The 22,858-nt window shown below is 50.6% G+C and overlaps 1 protein-coding gene across 3 annotated transcripts in view; it reads right to left on the bottom strand.

Moving 5' to 3' along the window:
- Positions 1-22,858, bottom strand: part of Dpp6 (dipeptidyl peptidase like 6) — a 648,628-nt gene that overhangs the window by 443,558 nt on the left and 182,212 nt on the right. The window contains exon 1 of one of the 3 annotated variants that reach the window (XM_069997167.1): positions 408-805. The exons of the other annotated variants lie outside the window; for them this stretch is intronic. Coding sequence (XP_069853268.1) covers positions 408-641 — 234 coding nt within the window. The 5' untranslated portion in view covers positions 642-805. Of the gene's footprint in view, positions 1-407; positions 806-22,858 lie in introns of those variants that run through there. 3 annotated transcript variants of the gene reach the window in all.

Here is a 22,858-nt window from a genome sequence, read left to right as displayed (position 1 = left end):
GCGGGTGAGGGGTCCCGGAGGCAGGAGGAGGGGCCCCGCGCGGGGAGGCCGGAGGGGGGAGCCTGGGGAGGCCGGAGGAGGGAGGCCCGCGCGGGGAGGCCGGCGCCCGTCCCGAGTCCCAGCACAGGGGGGCGGATTCCCAGGAGACGGCCACGTCGGGGACCGACGGCCCCGTCACCACGGCAGCGAGACCCCGACGTCCCCTCCCCGCGCCCGGACTCGCGGGCGGGCGGGCGGGCGGGCGCCGCAGCCGGAGCCGGAGCCGGAGCCGCGCTCACCGGGCCGCCGCGCAGGCAGAGCCGGCTCCGCGCGGGCTGAGGCGGGGGCTGCGGGAGGGGGGAGGGGAGGGAGGGGAAGGGAGGGAGGGCGGAGGGAGGGCCCCCCCCCGGCCCCCGCCGAGCGCTTACGTCCTCGTCGTCACCGTCGCTCCGCGCCTGGTACTGGAAGCGGGGCCGGCCGCCCGCGCCGCGCGCCCGGGCCGGGGCCGCCGCCGCCTGCGGGCCGGGGGGCCGCGCCGCCCCGCGGGGGCCGCCGTCCTCGTCGGGGCCCGGGCCGCCCAGGAGGCGGCTGGCCTCGGGCGGCGCCGGGAAGGAGCGCGAGGTGTTGATCTTGCCCGAGAAGCGCTGGTACAGCGACGCCATCGGCGCCCGCGCCCGCGCCCGCCCGGCCGCGCTGCCTGGCCGCCCGGCTGCCCGGCTGCCTGGCGCGCTCGCTCCCTGGCTCGCCCTCCCTGGCTCGCTCTCCCTCGCTCTGCTCTCCCTCGCTGGCTCGCTGGCTCTCCCTTGCTCACTCGCAATCTTTCTGTCTCTCCGATTCCCGCTCCCCCGCCCCCTCCAGGCCAAAAAAAAACCCACTGGAGAACGGAGGGGGGGAGGAGAGGAGGAGAGGGGGGAGGGGAGGGGGAAGGGGGGAGAGGAGGGGGGAGGAGGAGGGGAGGGGGGAGGGGAGGGAGAAGGGGGGAGAGGAGGGGGGAGGAGGAGGGGAGGGGAGAGGGGAGGGGGGAGGAGGGGAGGGGGGAGAGGAGGGGGGAGGAGGAGGGGAGGGGGAGGGGGGAGGAGGAGGGGAGGTAGAGGAGGGGAGGGGAGGAGGGAGAGGAGGAGGCCCGTGGCCGGAGGCCCCTGTGCAGAGCCTGTCCAGGCTGCTTTAGCTGTGGATGTACTGATGAGAAAAAGCCCCAAACAGAAGGGGGCAGAAGGAGGGAAGGAGAGAGGGGGAGAGAAGGGGGGAGAGAGGGAGGGAGGGAAGGAGGGAGGGAGAGAGGGAGGGAAGGAGGAAGAGGAGGGAAGAAGGGAGGGGAGGGAAGGAGGGAGGAGGAGAGGTAGGGAAGGAGGGAGGGGGAAAGGTAGGGAAGGAGAGGGAGGGAGGGAGGGAAGGGGGGACAGGGGGAGGGAGGGAGAGGAAAGGGAGGGGGAGAGAGGGAGGGAGGGAGGCGCCTAGGCCGAGCTTGGATCCACCTAGACACAGTTGGCAAGGCCAGAGCCAGGGTGAATCTCCCTCTGCTGCCCCGGCTCCGCCCCTGCTCGCCTATGGCAGCGCTGGGGTTCCTGGGGACCAAGGGGCTCAGGAAACCCGGGGGCGCAGGGGGCCTGGGGGTGCAGGGGGCCCGGGGGTGCAGGGGGCCTGGGGGTGCAGGGGGCCTGGGGGCGCAGGGGGCCCGGGGGTGCAGTGGCCCGGGGGCGCAGGGGGCCGGGGGGCGCAGGGGGCCGGGGGCGCAGGGGGCCGGGGGCGCAGGGGGCCTGGGGGCGCAGGGGGCCCGGGGGCGCAGGGGGCCTGGGGGCGCAGGGGGCCCGGGGGCCGGGGGGCGCAGGGGGCCGGGGGCGCAGGGGGCCGGGGGCGCAGGGGGCCCGGAGGTCCAGGGGGCTCGGGGGCCGGGGGACGCAGGGGGTCCAGGGGCTTGGGGGCCCGGGGAACCATGGGGCACAGGGGGCTCGGGTGCGCAGGGGGCCCGGGGAACGCAGGGGGCCCGGAGGTCCAGGGGGCTCGGGGGCGCAGGGGGCCCGGGGGCACAGGGGGCCGGGGGGAGGTTTGGGGGCCCGGGGAACCATGGGGCACAGGGGGCTCGGGTGCGCAGGGGGCCCCGGGGCACAGGGGGCCCGGGGAACGCAGGGGGCCCGGAGGTCCAGGGGGCTCGGGGGCGCAGGGGGCCCGGGGGCGCAGGGGGCCGGGGGAACCATGGAGCACAGGGGACCCTGGGGTGCAGGGGGCCCGGGGAACCATGGGGCCCGGGGGACCATGGGGCACAGGGGGCTCTGGTGCGCAGGGGGTCCGGGGCGCAGGGGTCCGGGGACACAGGGGGCCCGGGGAACCATGGGGCACAGGGGACCCTAGGGTGCAGGGGGCCCGGGGAACCATGGGGCGCAGGGGCCGGGGGCGCAGGGGGCCGGGGGCCGCAGGGGGTCCAGGGGGTTCGGGGAGCTCGGGTGCGCAGGGGGCCCGGGGGGAACCGCGGGGCGCAGGGCGGCAGGGGCCCCGGCCCGGCCCGGCCCGGCCCGCGGTGCAGGGGCGCAGGGGCAGCTAGGACCAGAACCGACCCCGGTGATGGCAGGGTGGCGGCGGCCGCCGCCGTCCACCTGCTGCCCCGTGGCTCCAGCTCCTGTCCACGTTTTCCTGCCCAACTCGAAGGGAGAGCCAAGACCTCGGGCCGGGCCCCGGGGCAGGTGGGGGTAGGGGAGCAGCGGGGCCTGGCGGGGCGGGGTGCTTCCCCCTCACCCCCCCCACCCGCCTCTAGCCGCCCCGGGACACCGGCTCTAAGCATGACCTGGGCGGCGCGGGCCTGGGTCTCCCAGCCAACCCGGCCCAGCCGGACCAGGCCCCGAGCCCGGCTCCACTGGGGAGCTGGGGCACTGCGGGATGGAGGCGACTCTTCTCGCCTTGCTCTTCCCCGCTGGGCCCCCATTAGGAGGAATGCGGGTGTTGTGCAGTGACCCCGGTGCGGGGCCTAGCCTGGGCTTCCGGGCCACTCCTCCTGCTGCATTAGAACGTGCTCGGGCGCCCCGGTGTGGAGAGAGGCGCGCACTGCCGCCAGGAGGGGAGGGGAGGGAGGGAGGGAGGGAGGAGGCACCCCGGGTCCAACCTGCTTCCCTCCTAGGCCTCTGGGCCTCCACCTGGCCGTCCTCATGGGAAGGCCTTCTCTCCTCTGGCGCTCCCCACTGCGTGGCTCTTCTTCCCCACTTTCAGGTCTGGAGCCTTCCAGGCTGGGCTGGGAGGCGGTCCCATCCTGAGCTCCAGCAAGGCCTGGGCCCCAAAAAGGAACGAGGGAAGATCAGGGAGCAAGGAACCTAGGGCCCCTTGCTGGTGCCCAGAGGCTCAGTATCCCCTGCACACTGAAGCCTGCCTTCTCTCCCTATCTCCACTGGGTTTTCCAAATCCCAGGCTACCAGGCCACTCAGTGGCCGAGTGGAGGTGCAGGCCAGCCCATCCCGCAGCCCAGCTTCAATAAAGTCCCCAGGCCCAGCCCTCCCCACCTCCTCTGCCCAGCCTCCACAGTCCACCCAGGGGCCTTCAGCTTTTACGAAACTACCCCAAAGCCATCCTGTGCTTTAGGGTTCTTTCCTGCTACTATAAAGAAACAGTTGTAAAATGTCCACAGCATTGTTTTTCCTTGATAGCAAACATAAAAAAAAAGTAGAAACCAGTATTCCAATAGTTAGGAGACACACTGCCCAAGAACGTACAGAGAAGGCTCCTGGTGTGCCCACTTGCTTGTCCTGAAGTCTGAGGCCACAATGACAGGACCCAGAACCAAGCTTTGAAAGTCACTGCAGCTTAGATACTCAGAAGACGGCCCCATCCCAGCCGCCACAGTGGTGTGGCTGCAGGAAGCTGACTTTCCATCAGACTGGAAGTCAAAGCTTGCTCCTGCACAGTAGCCTGCGCCAAGCCTCAATGCCTTGGGTCTTGCTTATGAGACAGGAAATACACATATGTGCTTGCAAACAAACTATAAGAATAAGAAGCACTGCATACGGCATTAATGTTTTATACAAAATACAATAATTATATCAAATAGCAACCTGCAATTCTTGATTCAAAGGTGCCCATTAATAGCATCAGAAAGAATTCAATCTCTTATTCAGTACGAAATTAATAAATTGATAAAGAAGGCAAACTTTTAATACTTATTTATCCAAATGACCTCACGAATAATCAAAATGGTCTGTGTGTATATGCATGTGTGAATCATCCAGAAAATACAAGTGATTTCTATTAAAAATTATTAAATCAGGGCTGGGAAGGTGGCTCAGTGGTAGTGTTTACCTCGCATGCATGAGGCCCTGGGTCTGATTCCTTTGCATCACATACACGGAAAAAGCTGCTGTGTGGCAAGTGGTGGAGCGTTCACCTGGAGCTGAGAGCTGAGGGACAGCGCCCAGGCCAGCGTTCAGGCCCCACAACTGACAAAAAAAATTATAAAATTAAAAACTTTAGCTGGGTGCCAGAGGCTCACACCTGTAATCCTAGCTACTCAGGAGGCTGAGATCTGAGGATTACAGTTCAAAGCCAGCCCAGGCAGTAAATTCTGTGAAACTTATCTCTAATGAACCACCAGAAAAGCATAAGTGATGCTGTGGCTCAAGTGGTAGACTGCCAGCCTTGAGCTGAAGAGCTGAGGGACAGCGCCCAGGCCCAGAGTTCAAGCCCATGACCGACAAAAAAAATAAAAACAAAAATAAAACTTTAAATAATGGAGGAAAGAAGTGATGCAAAAATCCTATGTTCTAGAGAAGCGAAATGAGCAGGAAGGAGGGGGGACAGGCAGGTGTGAAAGGAGACATAGGCAGGAGGGGGGGGAGGAGGAGAAGTGGGAGAGGGAAGGGGGAAGGAGGAAGAGGGAGAGGGTGAGGGGGGGAGGGAGAAAGAAAAGAAGGAGGGGAAAGAGGAGGAAGAGGGGAAGAAAGAGGAGGAGGAGGAGGGGAAGGAGAGTAACTAGCACAAAAGTGTTTGTCAGATGTGGACTTGGGGTGAATTTGACTACTTTCACCTGGCAGGATGGACACAAAGCTTCTATAAACATGAATGCATTGTTTAGACCATATGCAAGGAGTCTGTGTGTGTGTGTGTGTGTGTGTGTGTGTGCACTCGCAGGTACAAATCTGTGTTACACTGGCCTGGGGAATTGCAGAGCCTCCTCAGGACAGCGAGGCTCGGAAGTTCTGGAACTGCACAGAAGAATGAGCTGGCTTAGGCTTTAGGACAGGTACAGCAAAGCAGGTCGAGAGAGCAGCAAGCTGCCATGGGTGACGCAGAATCAATCCTGATGGCCAGCTGCGTGTGGGAATCACCACGCTCCGGGGAGAAGGAACCCAGGGCCTAGTGTTTCAGAAACAGCTCTGTCTCTCCCTGCACTGGACTCGGCCTTCAACACACCCTGGAAGCAGGTTTTCATTCCAGAAAAGGTAACGTTTGAAAGTATTTTGTGGGCAATTGTATGGCAAGATTTGAATTCCTTAATAATGCTTAAAGCCAGTAGACCATGGAATGCCTTTTCTAGTCTTACACCATTGGCTCTTCTCCCAGGCCATAAGCTGAAGACCTGTGTGCATGTGCCTTTACCTGTACACCAGTTTAGAGAACAATGTGAAATTCCATGATGCAAAATACAGTGCACAGCCATCTCTAAAACAACAATGGGGGAGCCTGGGCTGCACGTGAAGCCACCCCTGTAGGCTGTCCGAAGCTTGTGGAGCTAAGCAGCCTGCGCGTGACTTTATTACGTTAGAAGAGGTCTGCATCATTCTGCAGTCTACTTCTCCTTCTTCCTATCCAGGGAGGAGAGCATAATGCTAAGATTGTGTTGTGTGCCAGTCCTGGGGCTTGAACTCAGGGACTGGGCACTGTCCCTAAACTTCTTTTGCTCAAGGCTAGTGCTCTACCACTTGAGCCACAGTGTCACTTCTGGCCTTTTGTGAATAGCTTATAAAAGATGACAGTCTCACAGACTTTGATTCTGCCCAGGCTGGCTCTGATCCATGATCCTGAGATCTCTGCTTCCTGAGTAGCTACGATTACAGGCATGAGCCACTAGGGCCTGGCCTAAGATATAAAAAAAAATATTTTCATAATACTAGTGTTTGGGGCAATAAAATATACAAGTCAGCACAATAGTCCAAAGAAACATTTTCCTTTAAACTCTGGGTCCAGTATCTTTCACCCACCCTCACCACAACTAGAAATGGGGAGAAATAAAACAAACATTTGGAAAACTGCAGGAAAACACAATGCCAAATACAGAAGCACACAGCATAGTCCCAACTCTATCCACAAAATCTGTTTTTTGCTTTTTGCTTTTTACAAAGTGACTACTGGTGAGGGACTTTCAAACAGGAGACACACACACACACACACACACACACACACACACACACACACACACACACACACACACACACACACACACACACACACACACACACACACACACACACACCCTCTACCTTATAGTCATACATAATAACTCAATGCAAGTGTTCAAGTTGACTGTCAGGCAAGTGAAACAATCTGATTCAACTCAATAGCTGGTGTCAACCTACCCAACTTCTGAACGTGGCCCCATGGAGGTTTTATGGTCCCTTCTGCCCGCCTCGCACCTCACCTCGTCTCCCTCTCCTTCCTCTGCATCTGACCACGACTCACTTTTTTTTTCTCCCATTTTTGAATTCCTGTCTCTGCCTCTTTTTCGTCTTTCCTCCTCAGCCTTTTTTTTTCCCTTCAAATTTTTTATTGTGATTAAGTGGTTACGTAATTTCCCAAATTTCACAGTACCACAGTACTGTGGGATAGTGATGCTTAGTTAAAGTCACAAACACATTCTAACTTTCCTGGAGCAAATTGTCTATCACGGTCTATAACATTTATGAGTTCTATGAGCTTTTCGGTACAGCTATTTCTTCCACATTGGTGATGTGTACATTTCTTTTGTTTTGCATAGCATCAGCTGTTCCCTCTTTCCCACTTGTTCCCTCCCTCCCATCGCTGTCACTGAGTTGCTTAGTTCATTTTGGTCAATGTCCAGTGCAGCTGATGGGTCCCACTGCTGTATGTTTTTCCCTGATTCCCTCTAGTTCTGTGTCATCCTCCTGATTTCCCTCTGGTGTACACATATACACCATACATGTGATCAGCAGCATGGGGTTATTTAGTAGTGATTCGACCAGATGAGTGGACATCCTTTGTTTCTTAAGTCCTGTTAATTTTGTGGTAACACCTAACATTTTGGATTTAACATCCACTTATCAGGGAGATGATGTACCGTTTGTCTCTTTGCTCTTGGCTTACATAGCTCAACATGATTCCTTCTAGCTCCATCCATTTCCCTGCAAATGCCATTATTTTGTCATTTCTAATGGCTGCATAATATTCCATTGTTTATAGATACCACAATTTTTGGATCCATTCATCTGTGGTGGGGCATCTGGGTTATTTCCATATCCTGGCTATTGTGAACAGTGCTGCAATAAACATGGAGGTGCATGTGTTCTTATATACTGGTTCCTGTTGTTCAGGATAGATGCTTAGAAGTGGTATGACTGGGTCATAAGGAAGGTCAGTATTTAGCTTTCTAAGGACCCTCCAGACTGCTTTCCAAAGTGGTTGTATAAGTGTACATTCCCACAAGCAGTGTAATAGGATTCCTCTTTCTGTGCATCCCCTCCAGCATTTGTCGTTGGCTGACTTTAGGATATGGGCCATTCAGACAGGGGTAAGGTGGTATCTCAGGGTTGTCTTTATTTGCATTTCCTTCATAACCAGGGATGGTGAACATTTCCTCATGTGTTTCTTTGCCATTTTTATCTCTTCATCTGAGAAGTCTCTCTTTAGTTCCCTTACCCATTTAGTAATTGGTTTGTTGGGTTTGGGAGGGATTAGTTTCTTGAGTTCCCTGTATATACTGGATATTAACCCCTTGTCTGATATATTGCTGGTAAATATTTTTTCCCAATTAGTTGGTTGTCTTTCTAGCTTAGTTGCGATAGATTTAGCTGTGCAGAAGCTTTTTATTTTAAGGTAGTCCCATTTGTCGAGTCTCTCTCCAACTTGTTGTGATCCTGGGACTCTGTTCAGGAAATTCCTTCCTGTGCCTATTAGTTCAAGTGTCTCTCCTATTCTGTCCTGCAGTAGTTTCGGAGATTCAGGTTTAATGTTAAGGTCTTTAATCCATTTTGAGTTGATGTTGGTGAGTTGATGTGGCCGCCCAGTTTTCCCAGCACCAGCGGTTGAAGAGGCTGTGTTTCTTCCATTGTATGTCTTTGACTCTTTGTCAAATATCAACTGACTGTAGGCATGTGGATTTATTTCTGGACCTTCTATTCCATTGGTCTTCAGGTCTGTTTTTGTGCCAGTACCATGCTGTCTTTGTTATTATGGCTCTATAGTAGAGTTTGAAGTTCGGCATGGATATCCCTCCCATGTTGTCTTTATCCCCTAGAATTGTTTTGGCTATTCTAGGTCTTTGTTGTTCCATATGAATTTTTGGACTGTTTTCTGTATTTCAGTGATGTACGTCATTGGGATTTTAATAGGAATTGCATTGAATTTGTATATTAATTATGTCAGTATTACCATCTTCACTATATCAAGTCGGCCTATCCAAGAACGTGGGAGGTCTTTCCATTTCCTAGTGTCTTCTGTAATTTTTTTCTTTAACTTTTTACAGTTTTCATTAAATAGTTCATTTACATCTTTGGTTAGGTTAATTCCTAAATATTTTATTTTGGGGGAGGTTATTGTGAATGGGGTTGCTCCCTTTATTTCCCTCTCTTCTTGTATATTGTCAGTGTATAGGAAGGTGACTGATTTTTGTGGGTTGATTTTGTATCCTGCTACTTTGCAGTAGTGATTTATGATTTCTAAGAGTTTGGGGATGGAGTTTTTGGGATCGTGAAGGTATAGTATCATGTCGTCTGCAAAAAGGGATAGTTTAACTTCTTCTTTCCCTATGCGGATCCCTTCAATGTCTTTTCCTTGCCTAATTGCCCTGGCTAAGGGTTCCAGGACTGTATTGAAGTCCCCATCAGCCTTTCTGTGGGTCACCATCAGTAGCCTATGGGTTTGGGGATTTGTATTTTGTTTTCTTCTCTCTGAAAACCCCTCACTGCTATCTGCATACTTACGAGGTCTTGATTTTGACCATCCATGTTGCCTCCAAAATTAGCTTCATAATCACTTCTCCTCTTAGAAGAGAGCTAAACTTCTGTGTTTGCCTATTTTCTATTGACACGACAGCTTTCCAAGCTTCTTTGGAATGGAGACCACAGGACACTGACACGTCTGAGTTTCCCGTAGTCCCCAGAGCTCGTCTGATCATGTTGGTCTCTGTAACATCTTACTTTCTCCATGGCTGGCTGGAGCTCTGCGGCCCCCGGAGCTCCATGACCTTTCAGACCATTACTCCCTGGGGCCTGGCTGACTATGTGAAACGTTTCCTCAGACGCTGGAGTGGCATTGCTGAGCCTCTGCGCATGCGTGCCTTTTTATCCAGTAGCGGAATGGCTGTATCAGGAGGAGACATGGCTTGCCACTGGTCTCTCTGGTGGCCGGTGCAGGCATTCCAGAACCAAGGCCTAGCTGAGCCAGGCCACAAGGTGGATGTGGATGTGGGCGGGGGGGGGCAGTGGCAGCTTAGGATTCAGCATCCCCTGGGGTCGCCGGTGGCGTGTCACATAGACGGACCCTCGGACGGAATCGCAGGAAACAGAGCTGTGCCCTCACCGGGTCTGTGGCGGATGAGCATTCACCAGCAGGTTGCTGCGGGCGTGCAGAAGTGGGGAGTCCTGTCTCCCCCGCCAGGGACCACAGCCTCAAAGAAAGGAGGGGGGCGCGGTGCCCACCTGGACAGTGCGTGCGACTGGGCTCCCGGGAAGAAGAGGCTGGTCTGCCTGGACAGCACAACCACGTAGATCTGCCCAGCAAAGGCCTCCACCTAAGCCCTGCCCCAGTGTGTCCGCAGCAGGGCAGTGCCTGGCAGGGCCGAGGGAGGGCAGCTTCCTGCCAACGGCCCCAAGGAGAGCTGCGGCGTCTGCAGAGAGGGCCAGCCACAGGTGCAGCCCCCTCCTGGAGGTCCGCATGGCTGACTTTGACAAGTTTTCTGAAGAAATGCACATCCTACGAAATTAAGAACTGGTGAGGGAAGGGATGAGGGATGAATGTTGAAAGGGACGACACTGATCAAGATACATCCGATTCCTAAACAGCATTGTCAAGTGGCAACTCCTCTACACAACTACTTAAAGATAATAATAATAGCAGTACTTTTTAAACCCCTCCAGGTGACTCAGGTGCACGCTGGGATCAGGAACCCTCCGGGGAAAGAGCTCCAGATACCCAGGCCTGGCTTACTGTCAGACAGCTCTGTGGAAGGACCTGGACCTCCCAGAGCCCCTCCCTCAGGGCAGCGCTTCAGGGACGCAGCCCACAGCCCTGATCCTCACTGGGGTGATTTTTATCCCGGTGGTTCATTCCAGGGCTGGGCTCTGGGGGACACTTGCATGTGGTGCTCTGCCTGGGCCCGGGAGTTAAGGCTCACCACGGGAGGCCAGTGGCAGCACACAAGAGAACTATCACCATGGAAGCAAAGGCTGGTGGAGGCCGGGACTCCAGCCTCTTGTCTCTGAGTCCCTGTGACACTGCCCCCTAGCAACAGGCCTCTCCCATCCTGCCCAAGCAAGTACCACCCTGCAAGAGACTTCTGCAGAACCATAAAGAAAAAGGGAAAAGCCTTGCTTTCAAGTAATTGACTTCATTAACAAAAAATCCTTAGGGACCCTGCTTTGGACTCATTGCATATTTAATGCAATAAAGAAAAACCTGTCCTTAATTAAAAATCAATAAAGTTAATAAACATATTTAAGTTGAGAACTTTCATGAACTCAATTTCTCCAAATCTACTCCTTTAAAGCACATTAAACTGCTCATTATAAAATCCATTTTATTTTATGTTTCACCATCACTTAAGATTGCCTCCGAATTTCCCATAGAATACATATATCTAGATAGTCTGAGGCAACCTTGAGTGGACCAGGAGGGTTCCGTGAATTTCAACATGTTCTGTGGCCCAGGGCGAGGGTTTACAGGAAATGTCCACCTGCACACAATACATCCTAGGCCTGGGCTGGAGGTAGAGCCAGCCGTGGGGCGGGACATACACCCTCAAGAGTGAACACCGGCAATGCCAATGTCAAACCGACTCACCAGCACATGGGTGTGTCGGAGACAAAACACAGTGGCTCCTCACCAATGAAAACTGATTATATTAGGAGCCATAAAACGGAACCGAAGCGGCCTGTTTGCCTCTCCAGGGTAGTACAGACCCCCAAGGACCCCCAGACCATTGGCTCCACGCCACTCATCACCAAACCATTTCATTCTCATCAAGATGAAAGCAGGTTTGCTTGTGCTGCTAATCACATTTCAAATTGTAGTAATTTGGAACTCCACAAAAAAGTGGTTCCCCTTCCAATTACTTATATTTGTATCTTGCTTGACAGGTAAACAGAAATTGCCTGTTGACTAAATAAATCCATTAGATGACTAAGCCTGCAATTTGAACAGCTCTTTCCTCCATTCACAGCCACAACAAATTGAGGAGGAAGGGGCGGGCCCGTTTGTTGCATAGATTGTGCTTTGAGCCCTGATGGGCCCCATTACCTCCACCTCTGCCTCACACCCATAATCACCGCCATTTCGTCTCTTTACAATCTAACAATACCCAAATTGCATCATTTCAACAGAACCTTTTCAATCTTCATGGTGAAAGTTGGATAGATTAGCGCTTTCAAAGGACTTTGAAGGATTTCATAGCCATCTTTGGGGAGGAGACAAAGCAGGATACGGCTGTATTTACATCTTCCTTTCAGATTCTTTCTTTTCTTTTTCTTTTTTTTCCTCTCAGAGCTCCGGTCTCAACCATAGCTGAGTTCACTTGACACAAGATGGAAATGGTGGGTTGTGATCTCAATGAATGCTGAGTTTCCCAATTGAGATATTCAAATCCGTAAGATAAGTATCTTTCTTGAGTAGGCAATTTGCTCAAATAACATAAAATTATCAAATTCAAAATATACTGAGATGGAATACAGACAGCATGACTATTTTAAGATCAAACAAGCCTTCAAATAAGCTACCTACTTACGCCATCCCAGACCCTTGGGTGGTGTACTCAGACAGTGACAGCACTCAGTGAAAATCAGGAATAACAACGGGTCTAATATTTTATCTGTTGATTGTATTTGCATTGTATTAAGTCCTCTGATTTGAAATTGTCAACCGTGGGCCCTGAATTTCAGAAGTCGCATATGCTGATTGCCCAAGAAGGAAGCCTGCTCTGGTTTGCCCTAAAGATGAGCAAAGAAAGGTAAATCTCAAAGGGGCAGAGACTTGTGGGCCAGCCCCCCCCCCCCACCGGCCCTCAGCTCTGTTCCTGATTCAAGTGGAAAGATGCGACTTCTTCGATGGATTCATGCAGCTATAGGAAGAATGAAAGGAAGTGACTTACTCTCGTCTCTCTCTCCCCGATGCGCTCCATCTAAGAGAACCAGCAACCAGCGTCAGGGCCCTCACACTTGTAGGTCTCGGATGTCCTCCACCAGTTAGGGTCCTGCAGAAGCCCTCTGGTCTCCAGCCCCTCACCTGGTCATGGGTTGGGTGACTCTGGCCTCACAGACAATGTGTTCTTGTGGTTTCCCTTCATGGAAACCACTGGTCAGACAACTCTCAGGGCACGATGGATGCTATCTGAGAAACACCTCCCATGGCCGCTGGTCCTCCGAGCGGCCCTTGGTGTGCCCTTCAGCCGGTGTGTGATGCTACACGCCGACTGAGTGCTTCGGAGAGAAGCACTGGTGTTTGCTGTCCGGAGGGGGCAGCCCACTCCCCACTTGAGCAGCTTCCTAGCCAGGACACCAGCGCCACTGCTCCCCACCGGGGTGGAAAACTGATCTGTAAGTTAAGCCTTTGACTAAAGAGACATTTTCTGGGTGGTTATTAGAAAGGTCTTTTTCTTGTCTGGTACAGGGAGTGGTGAGGCGGGCTGCTCTCTCCCCCCCTCTGTCATCCCCTCGTCCTGTTTTCTGTCTTTGGAATCAGTTGTGTAAAGATCTGATGCTGCATGCTGCTGCAGCCTCTTTGTGGCCATGAAGAGAAAGACACATATGCACAGGATGAAAACCTGGAGCCATAACGACATAGAGCAGCGGAACTAAAACCAGATTTACCACCCCAGCTGGAAACTTCCACTTTTCCTTTCGATCAGGAATGAGCACATGGCAGAAGTGGCCTGAAGGACATGACTTAACTCCTGGCCCTCTGTGGACTGGATCCTTGTACTAGAAGTCAGGAAGCATTTGTGTCCCTTAGAGAGCACGAGGATACTCAGTAACACTGCAGCTACCAGCTCTATCCATGAGACAGGGTTCTGGAAAGTTCCAAATAACTTGTCGCCTGATGGTGTACTCAAAACTTATGGGTAGGTAAGCTCTAGAACATACGATGGTATTTAGAACAAACCCAAGTCGTTAAGTTGTGCTGCCTGAGTTTTGTTTGCCATCGTCCCTAATTTCAGGTAAAATGACGTGGCTCTGGGGCTTCCTATTGGCACTACACCGGCTTCCAACCCCAGTATCTGCAGGAAAACACGTCCCCAGGCTGGCAGGCCTCTTGTGCACCAGAGGTGATGGGGTGGAGGGCCATGAGTTATCTCCATGCAGGGTGGTTGCAGCCACAGAGTACTGGGCCAAAGCAGAATGGGGTGAGGATGGAGGGAAGGAGAGGAAGGAAGAAGAGAGCCCTAGACTGACCAACCTATGACGTCTGTCAGCAATCTTTACCAGAAGCACTCTGACACACGTGGCCCTGTTGCCTTAGAGAAGTTCCCAAGAAACAAACCTTGGTTTGATATCAGAAAATCTGCTTTGCAACTCAATGCACCAAGGCTGTGGTGAGCCAGACAGACAGTGGGTAGCATGCAGCCCAGACAGCCTTCCTGCACTCAATCAACAACAGCAGCAAAAGTGCCAGCCTAGATGGACATACTAGACTTCTGCTCTCAGACTATCCTGGAAGACTTCTCAACACACACACACACACACACACACACACACACACACACACACACACACACACACACACACACACGTGTGTGTGTGGGTGCACATGTACATGTTTTGAGTATTTCACTAAAGTTTCATTTTGAAATTGAATGCAGGGAGAGGAAGAACCATTTAATACTTACGACCTTTGAGTTGAATTTGTATGCCACCCCATACTTCATAGTGCTTGGTCCTGTCTTTCACAGGCAAGAGTCTGCCACAAAGTAGATTCTAACAGACAATATCTGTCTTCCTGATGACCTTACAGAGAACTCAGAGATGGGGAAGTAAAGCAAACGAACAGGCTCATAGAAAAGGGAGTTTACTTTGTCCTGCCGCTTATTATAATTGCTTGGAGCTTGTGTGCTGCTTGTTCTTTGCTTTAATCCAAGCAAAGAAGCTGCATCAGAAGTAAATGAGTCATTTTTTAAACAGTCTCCTGGATTTCTCTTCTTTCTTCTTGTCTTTCTTCCCTCTCCTGCCACACCAATAACCAATAACCATCTCTTGCAACAACATGCCCAACATTTCAACAACCTCTGAATCCTTTGCGGCTTTAAGCTGATGAATTTCCGATCATTTCAATCAACCGCAAAAGAAAAAAGCCATAAAACAACCGGAAAGCCCAGGCAAAATCAAATAAACCCACGATAACAAGAGAATCCTAGTGCTGGTTTGAACACCAGGAGTCGCTCAGAGCCACACGCGGCCACTTGAGGGCGCCATGGGAGTTCACAACGCCGAATCTGCTTGGCCCGGCGCCCCCAACTGACTACAGAAAGTTCCTCATCCAGCCATCCCACCAGCAACAAGCCTTTTAGAGGGCTCATCTCCAATGCAAAGGCAGACCGAGGCCCTGCAAACGTTCGCAGCCCTCTTGGAAATGTTAAAGTTAAGTCCGTAGTGCGCCACACTTCTCTTTTCTTGTGTACTGAAGAGTTGGGCGCCCTGGGAGGAGGAGGAGGGCCTCGTGTCCTATTTTCCATTTAGCATGGAGAACACACACATCATACAGACGGGTTCATGCACAAAGAATTTCACGGCTCAGAGGTATTTCTGGATCACTTTTAGTCTCCTCCTGCCCCCTGCCCCCAATATCCTGGGTCAGTAGTGGGTGGAACGCAGCTGTGGCACTGAGGAATGGAGCCGACAGAGGGTGAAAGCATACCTGTGTCTAGAACCAGAGCTGCCCAGACCAGACTGGCTTCTTCTACCCAGCATGTTCTTTTGTTGTTGTTGTTACAGAATACAAGAAAATCCAGAGAGGAGAGGCCAGGTTGTGGGACCTGTCGCACCCAGGAAAGAATGCCTCACTTCAGCACCTTGGAGAGCAGCCCCGCGCCCTGGCCTGGGGCTGGCCTGGGGCTGGATCTCCTGTTTCCAAGCTGCAAAGGCTGCGTTGACTCACTCGGGAAGGTTCCGGTTTGCTGTTTATTTCAAGCAGAATTGTTTAAAATATACATTTCATTGTAACAGTGATGGAAGGAGTACATTTCTTTGCCAACAGTGTTAACCCCCTCCCTTGTTTTCTCCCACTCTCCCTACCTCTGACTACTCTCCCTCCCAAGTTGTGAGGTTCGTTTCCAATTGTGTCTAGTGAATGTGGCTGCTGCACTGGTTCATCCTTTGTCCCACTGTTTCTGTGATTCCCCTTCGCTTCCCCAAAACACATAAACTCATATACAAGGCAAAGGGTACCGAAATCAGAACCTGCGACCATGAGGAAACCACCAAAAATATCTTCTTGTTTCCATAACCTGGAGATCATTTCAATCATTTTATGTGGTCATATGTATGTAGCTATTGGGCTATTGTGAACCTCTGCTAGGACTATCCTAGGACTATCCCTTACAAATGAGGGAAACAAAGGAGTCTATGTGCCTTTGGGTCTGGCTTACTTCACTTCATATGATGTTTTCCAAGTCTTTCCATGTCCTTATGAATGGGCTAGTGTCATTCTTTCTTATGAAAGCATAGAATTCCTTTGTGTTATACATATCACAATTTCTTGATCCACTCATCCACTGAGGGCATCTGGGTTGGGTCCATAGCTTAGCTATGGTGAACAGTGCTGCAACGAACATAGTTGTGCTGGTAGCTTTAGTGTGGCCTTGTTTGTGATCATTTGGGTAAATGCCCAGGAGTGGGATTACTGGGTTATAGGGGAACTCTATGTTTAATCTTTTGAGGAAACTCCATACTACTTTCCAGAGCGGCTGAACAAGTTTACATTCCCACCAACACTATAGTAGCATTCCATTTTGGCCACATCCTCGCCAGCATCTGTTATGATTTGTTTTCTTGATAATGGCCATTCTATCTGGGGTGAAATGGATAGAAGAAAGTTTCTTCAACAAATGATGCTGGAAGAATTGGCTATACATGTGCAGAAAACTGAAGTTAGATACTAACATATTACCCTGTACCAGAATCAACTCCAGATGGATCAAAGACCTCAAGGTAAGAGCAGATACCCTGAAAATATTACAGGAAGGGATAGGGGAAACACTAGCACTCCCAGGCACAGGTTGAAACTTCCTAAATAAAGATCGAGACACACAACAAATGAAAGAAAACCTGAATACATGGGATTGCATTAAACTGCAGAACTTCAGCATGGCAAAGGACATAGCAAGATAAAGACCACAGATTAGGATAAGATTTTCACTAGCCATACAGCAGACAAGGGCCTCCTAGCTAAAATATACTTAGTGCTAAAAAAAATAAATTCCCCCAAAACAAATCCTCAAAAAAAATAACCACCTCATTAGCAAGTGGGCTAAGGAATTATGAAGAGACTTCTCTGGAAAGGAAATAAGAATGGCCAATAGACCCATGAAGAAACAGTCACCATCTCTGGCCATGAAAGAAATGCAAACCCAACAGAATTTTAAGAAAGACATCTTTTCATAAAAGGTAGCAATGGATGTGGGAAGCTAGGGCAGGGACAGGCCCGCGAAGCACTCACAGTGAACCCTGGATGGCTACGCAGACTCTCAGCGTGAAAGCCTTCATGAATGAAGGTTTGCAGGTAAGGATGCAGTCATACATGGTGTATTTGTCATCCCGCGGACGCAGGTGACAGAGGGCGGTGTGCACACTCAGCTGCCTCTTGCATGCTGCTTTGCTTCCCTCCACCACAGTGCCCGCCCTTTCTCTACAACCATCCCAGGAGGTGAGGAAATGCGATTTCCTGTGGCCCAATCCTAGCCTGACCGACCTCTAATCCCGCCCCCAGACCTCTTCCATCAGAGAGATTTGCAGAGTTTTGCTAGTCCTATTGATGTGTTGTGGTACCTGCCTGTCTTACAGAACACACCTCTCTACCTCCTACTGCCCATTGGTTTCATCATCCAACATGCATTGCTGATTAGTTTCCCTGGCCAGACATGTAAAACTGCAGTTCTCAAAGAAGAAGAACTATGTTTGGTTAAGGCTCCACGAGGAACTCTTTGTCCATAGAACAGAAATCTAAACAAGAGGGAAGTTTACTAACGCCACCCTCCTCTCTGTTCCTCACTGAAGTGACAGGAGGGAAGATGGCATCGGGAAGCCACTGAGCCGCCAGTGACCGGCGTCTACTTCCTTCAGAAGCCGAGGACCATAGCTCCCCGTCTTCCATATTAGCTGTGAAGTTAGGATTTTCTTTCAGTATATGATCTTAGAGCACAAGCTCCCTAAGGCAAGAAACTGCTGTCGCCTGTCACTCCTGAGCCGGGGACGCTGGGAGTGAGCAATTAATATGTGTTAAAAGGCCAAATAAAGCTGTAAAATGATGGTGGCAAAACCACGGGGCGAGCCCTTGCTCACACCACACTGGAGAGCTGTGGGAGGCAGCTCGCACAGCTGTCTGGATTTGTCACTGTGTGTCACGCACAGGGGGCCGTGTGCCGGCTGCCAGCATCCCCGACTCCCAAAGTGAGCTGGAAAGACAAACCGCTTTCATCTCAATCAACCATCAAGGCCATGAGTTGCCAGAGTTTTGCCACAGCCCGACTGATTAAGGAAAGACTCTCAGGACTCCGGCTGGACAGCCGCATCCCTGCCATGCCAGGGAAGAGCAGGCCCTCGCCAAGAGCAAGGCTAACAGGGCAAACTGGAAAAGGCTCTCAACTGAGATGAAAAGAGTGTTTTCCTAAGAAGGCATTTATCTCTAAGAGGCTAAGAAAATACAGCCCAGAGCAACTAGCATTGCGCAATGCCATTTATAATTCATGTGAGGTCAGCCAGTGGTTTACTTTCCCCAGACAGACCAATGCCATTGGTAAACCCGTACAGAAACTTCCCACACTTTGTATCTAATTTATTTCATATCTATACTTATCATATACAATATACTTACATATACAACATACTTATATATAGTTTGTCTGCACACACATCTAAATATGTGTGTGTATACATATATATGAAATAATACATATATAAACTGGTGGGTTATATTTGTTATGAAATAAGCTTATTTAAAAGAAAAACTCAGAAACTTTCCCTGCTCTGTGTGCTCCTGCTGTCCACGGCAGGCTGCCCTGCGGATGTCTGAGGAAGGAGCCACTGGATGCTTTAGTCATTCACTCATTTATTTACTATGTCACTTAAAAAATATGCATTGTTTTGAAATTCCAGCCTCAGTGATTCTTCAAGAAACAAAACCCCTCTCTTACGTTTTTGTTGAAAAGGTTGCCTGTGAACAGATACGCAAGGCTTTGTGCAGAGTCTCCAGTCCAAGAATGCCTCCCTCCTCCCCCACCCAGCCCCAGTGCACGCTAGAGGGCAGGGACGGACACTGAAAATTCACCCAGCATACACGACGGAACCTTCCTTCCCATAGTGTCTCCCTGGACTGATATTCGCTGTCTCCTCTCCAGCCCCCGAGAAGGCTGTCTCCTACCAACCTCAAAGCCACTCTGGAATGCTCCTTCTCACCCACTCCTGTCATGCGTGTGAATTTCCCATGTGTGTGCAGGTTTTCAGGAGTCTGCAGCAGGACTCCTGTATCTCAAAACTCCTTGGACCGCAAAGACTAAGAGAGAAGTAACAACGTGACAGTTTAAGTTTGAATATTACTCGCAAACAAGCTGTTTCTTGATTTCCTTATGTCTTCAGATACAGTTTCTCCTGGTGTTGCTGGTGCCAGAGCACACTCACAAAGACACGCCCGCTGGGCCTCTCAGCCCCTCAGTGGAGCTCACCACGCAGAGGCGGCGTGTGAGGTGACCACGAGCGAGTGCCCACTTCTGATGCCCTGCTATCTCAACACATGCTGTGGGTCTCCTGCGGACTTTCAGATCCAACAAGTGACTATGGACACAGCAGTTCTGTTAAAAAATAAATGCACGTTCTTCCAGGCGCTGGTGGGTTGCACCTGTAGTCCTAGCTACTCAGAAGGCTGAGATCTGAGGATCGCAGTTTGAAGCCAGCCCCAGCAGGAAAGTCTGTAAGATTCTTAACTTCCAATAAACTACTCAGGAATAGCCAGAAGTGGTGCTGTGGCTCAGGTGGTAGAGTGCTAGCTTTGAACCAAAGATGCTCAGGGACAGTGCCCACAACCAGAGTTCAAGCCAGGACTGGCCAAATATAAATGTATATTCTAGCACAAAACCCCTCTTCTTGGGAGGAGGACTACTTTATAGGTGGGCCATCTGCTGTCCAGGTTCAGTCTGACCTCCTGAAGGACTGGGAGTATTTCAACATCCCCTTTGCCCACAGAAGATTGGATCCAGCCATGGAACGGCTTTACAGAAGACAGAATACAAACCCTAACTCAACCCCATAAGTGCTGTAACCCAGACATCTGAAGCTCAGTGCCTTTAGCTTTCACTTTGCAGTGAGCAGACATAGCTCACAGTTCAGAAGACCGTTAAGAGACTCAACGAGTCACTGCCGGTGGCTCACAGCTGTAAGTCTAGTTACTCAAGAAGCAGAGCTTGGGGGAAAAAAATCACAGCTCAAAGCCAGCCCAGGTCAAAATTTCATAGGCCCCTATCTCTACAGAAGAAGCTGGGCATGCTAGCACATGCCTGTCATCCTAGCTACCTCGGGAAATGTAAATGGGAGGATCGAGGTTCAGGCAACCAAGATTTTATCTAAGAAATAATACTGCAGCAAAAGGCTTGGAGGCTGTGCAAGAATGAGACTCCTGCCTAACCAGTATGGAGCCCTGAGTATTGCAAAGGAAAAAAACCCACTAAACACATCTATTCGTGATGGTTATTCACACACACACACACACACACACACACACACACACACACACACACACACACACACACACACACACACACACACACACACACACACACACACACACACACACACACACACACACACACACACACACACACACACACACACACCCCTCTGTGGGACATTCACCGACCTCCCCAGAGCCATGCCATGATGGTTCTTTGTCAGGATTTAGCTGGTGAGCTCACAGTTACAAGATGCTCTGTTCATTTTGTTTGTAATCATTTAGGTTTGCTAAGGTCTCCAGCCTCCAGAAGAGCTGCTCTCCTGTTGCCACCAGCCTAGTTAATAAATATCCGGCATGGAGGAAGTAAGCAGGACAAATGGCATCCCGTTGACCTCGATCCATAAAAACTGTGTCCGGATAGAATCTCTGTGGAGATCCGTGGATGAGAAAAGGTTTTAGCTCACACAGCTGCTGTAATTCTGAGCTGGATACTTCCCGTCTGCCCTGCATCTCCACCAGTGTGCGGAATGAATGCATGTCTCTAGGGACACAGCACTGTGGGAGATGGTTATCAGCACACAGGATGCCACACCCACCCCGGGAGCTCCACATCTTCATCTCCCACTGTTATCCTATATTACCATACCAGTCATTCCTGCAAGGAAAGGAAAAACCCACATGGATGGATTTGTGTACTGTGTTGTGGGCCAGAAAGGAAATAACATAAATTAGCTCTGTGAGGAAGGCACCATTCACGCTGGTGCTACTGCTTCATGATCTGTACTGAGTGAAAGGTTCACAGAATTGAACGTGGAAAGCCAAAGTAATGATTGTGTTAGGGTATTACAGTCTAGTAATAGTCTAGTCCAGATGCAGTCTAGTCCCCACGTATTTATTTTCACACATTAAGGTGAATCCTTTCAAGGACACACCACAGTTCTTTCTTTTTCTTATTTGAAATTTTGAGTTTTTCTTTATAAAAGAACAGAGGCTTTTCCCTGTGGCTTTCAGAGGTGACAGAGAAGAGACACAGCCTATCAACCTCAATGATCAGTGTGAGTGGGCATTTTCACCAGGGGAAAGAAACAAACAAATCAAACAAACAAATCAACCCAAGGAAACACCTGGAAGGTTGAAAAATCTTAGGGCACAGAGAGGCTGTTGGATTCCAGGGTTTCACAATCAACGCCTATACATGCGGTGAGAAGTCTATCTGAACTCCACACCTCAGCCCAGGGCAAGCCGGAGTCAGGCGCACCATCTTCATGGAAGACCAGCTCTCAGCTTGGCTTGGATCAATGTGAGACTTGAACTTAAACAATGACTAAAGCTGGACAATTGAGTTGACAGCCTTTCTCAATTTTGTAGATTAAGTCTCTATGAGACTACCTTCCCTGAAGTTGTTAACAAAAAGGAATGAAGAAGAAAAGCAAAATTCAATGAATCTCACACACCAACATGAAGTGAAGAGATGAAGAACACACTCAGTCACATTTAAGGGTGACTTACTGATTCTTGATTGGCTTCAGTACACTCTGTGTGGTGGTGGTGGTGGTGGTGGTGGTGGTGGTGGTGGTGGTGGTGGTGGTGGTGGTGTGTGTGTGTGTGTGTGTGTGTGCGCGTGCATAGTCACATATTCACACATATATGAATATATATATACATATACATATATATACACATTAATACAGTATAATTAAACCTACCAAATGCTGTTTCAAAAAGGAGGAAAAAGGAGAGAGAAATGGGAATAGGATGGAAGGGGTTAATTTGCTCAAAGTACACCATGAGCATGTATGGAAACATCACAATTAGACCCATTACATTACAAATATATTTAACTCAAGATATACATATATATAAAATAAAAAAGAAAACCTACTCTAAATCACTTCAAGGTGGTATTAAAGGCTGTTGATGGTTGGTATAAACCTGGAACTACAATCTATACAAATAAGAAGGGAAAGGGAGATTAAGATGGCAAATCTTAGTCACGTATCTTTTAGTATCAATTAGTATCAATGATCAAGGGAGGGAGGGGTCACACATACAAAGCCTGAAAGCAAATTATCTACTGACTCAAGTCAAAAGGTGACAGAGAGTTCAAGCCCCATGATCGACAAAAAAAGGTGACTGAAAGATGACCACAAACATTGACCCCAACAGAAATACACACATGCACATGTACACACAATCCCTCCCATATGCACACCTGTACACATGCACACACATATACACATGGAAAGGGAGGAAGATCTCCATGGATTTGATTTATGGGTTCATGGCTACAGGAAAGAGGATTGTGTCAGTAGCTGCCATGAGCAGATGTAGGAAGGTGAGGCAGGGAGAGAGCTGTATAGGCTCCACTTCTATCTTTATGACTTTGAACGAAGCACTAAGGTTTCTGTTCCCTCAGCTATAAATTCAACAGATTGGAACAACTGAACATTAGTGGTTCTTTCATGTTCCAAGCTTTATAAAAACCATTGTCAGACACAAAACACCTTTCTCCCTATGAAAGGGTTTTACCAGGTACATCTGTGCCTTTAGATAAAAATAATAGATTGTGCAAGTTGGGGGTGAGGGG

Source organism: Dipodomys merriami, unplaced genomic scaffold (assembly GCF_024711535.1).
Source record: "Dipodomys merriami isolate MVZ:Mamm:240054 unplaced genomic scaffold, mDipMer1.0.p SCAF_5, whole genome shotgun sequence".
NCBI lineage: Eukaryota > Metazoa > Chordata > Mammalia > Rodentia > Heteromyidae > Dipodomys > Dipodomys merriami.
This window is presented reverse-complemented; position numbering and strand designations above follow the sequence as displayed.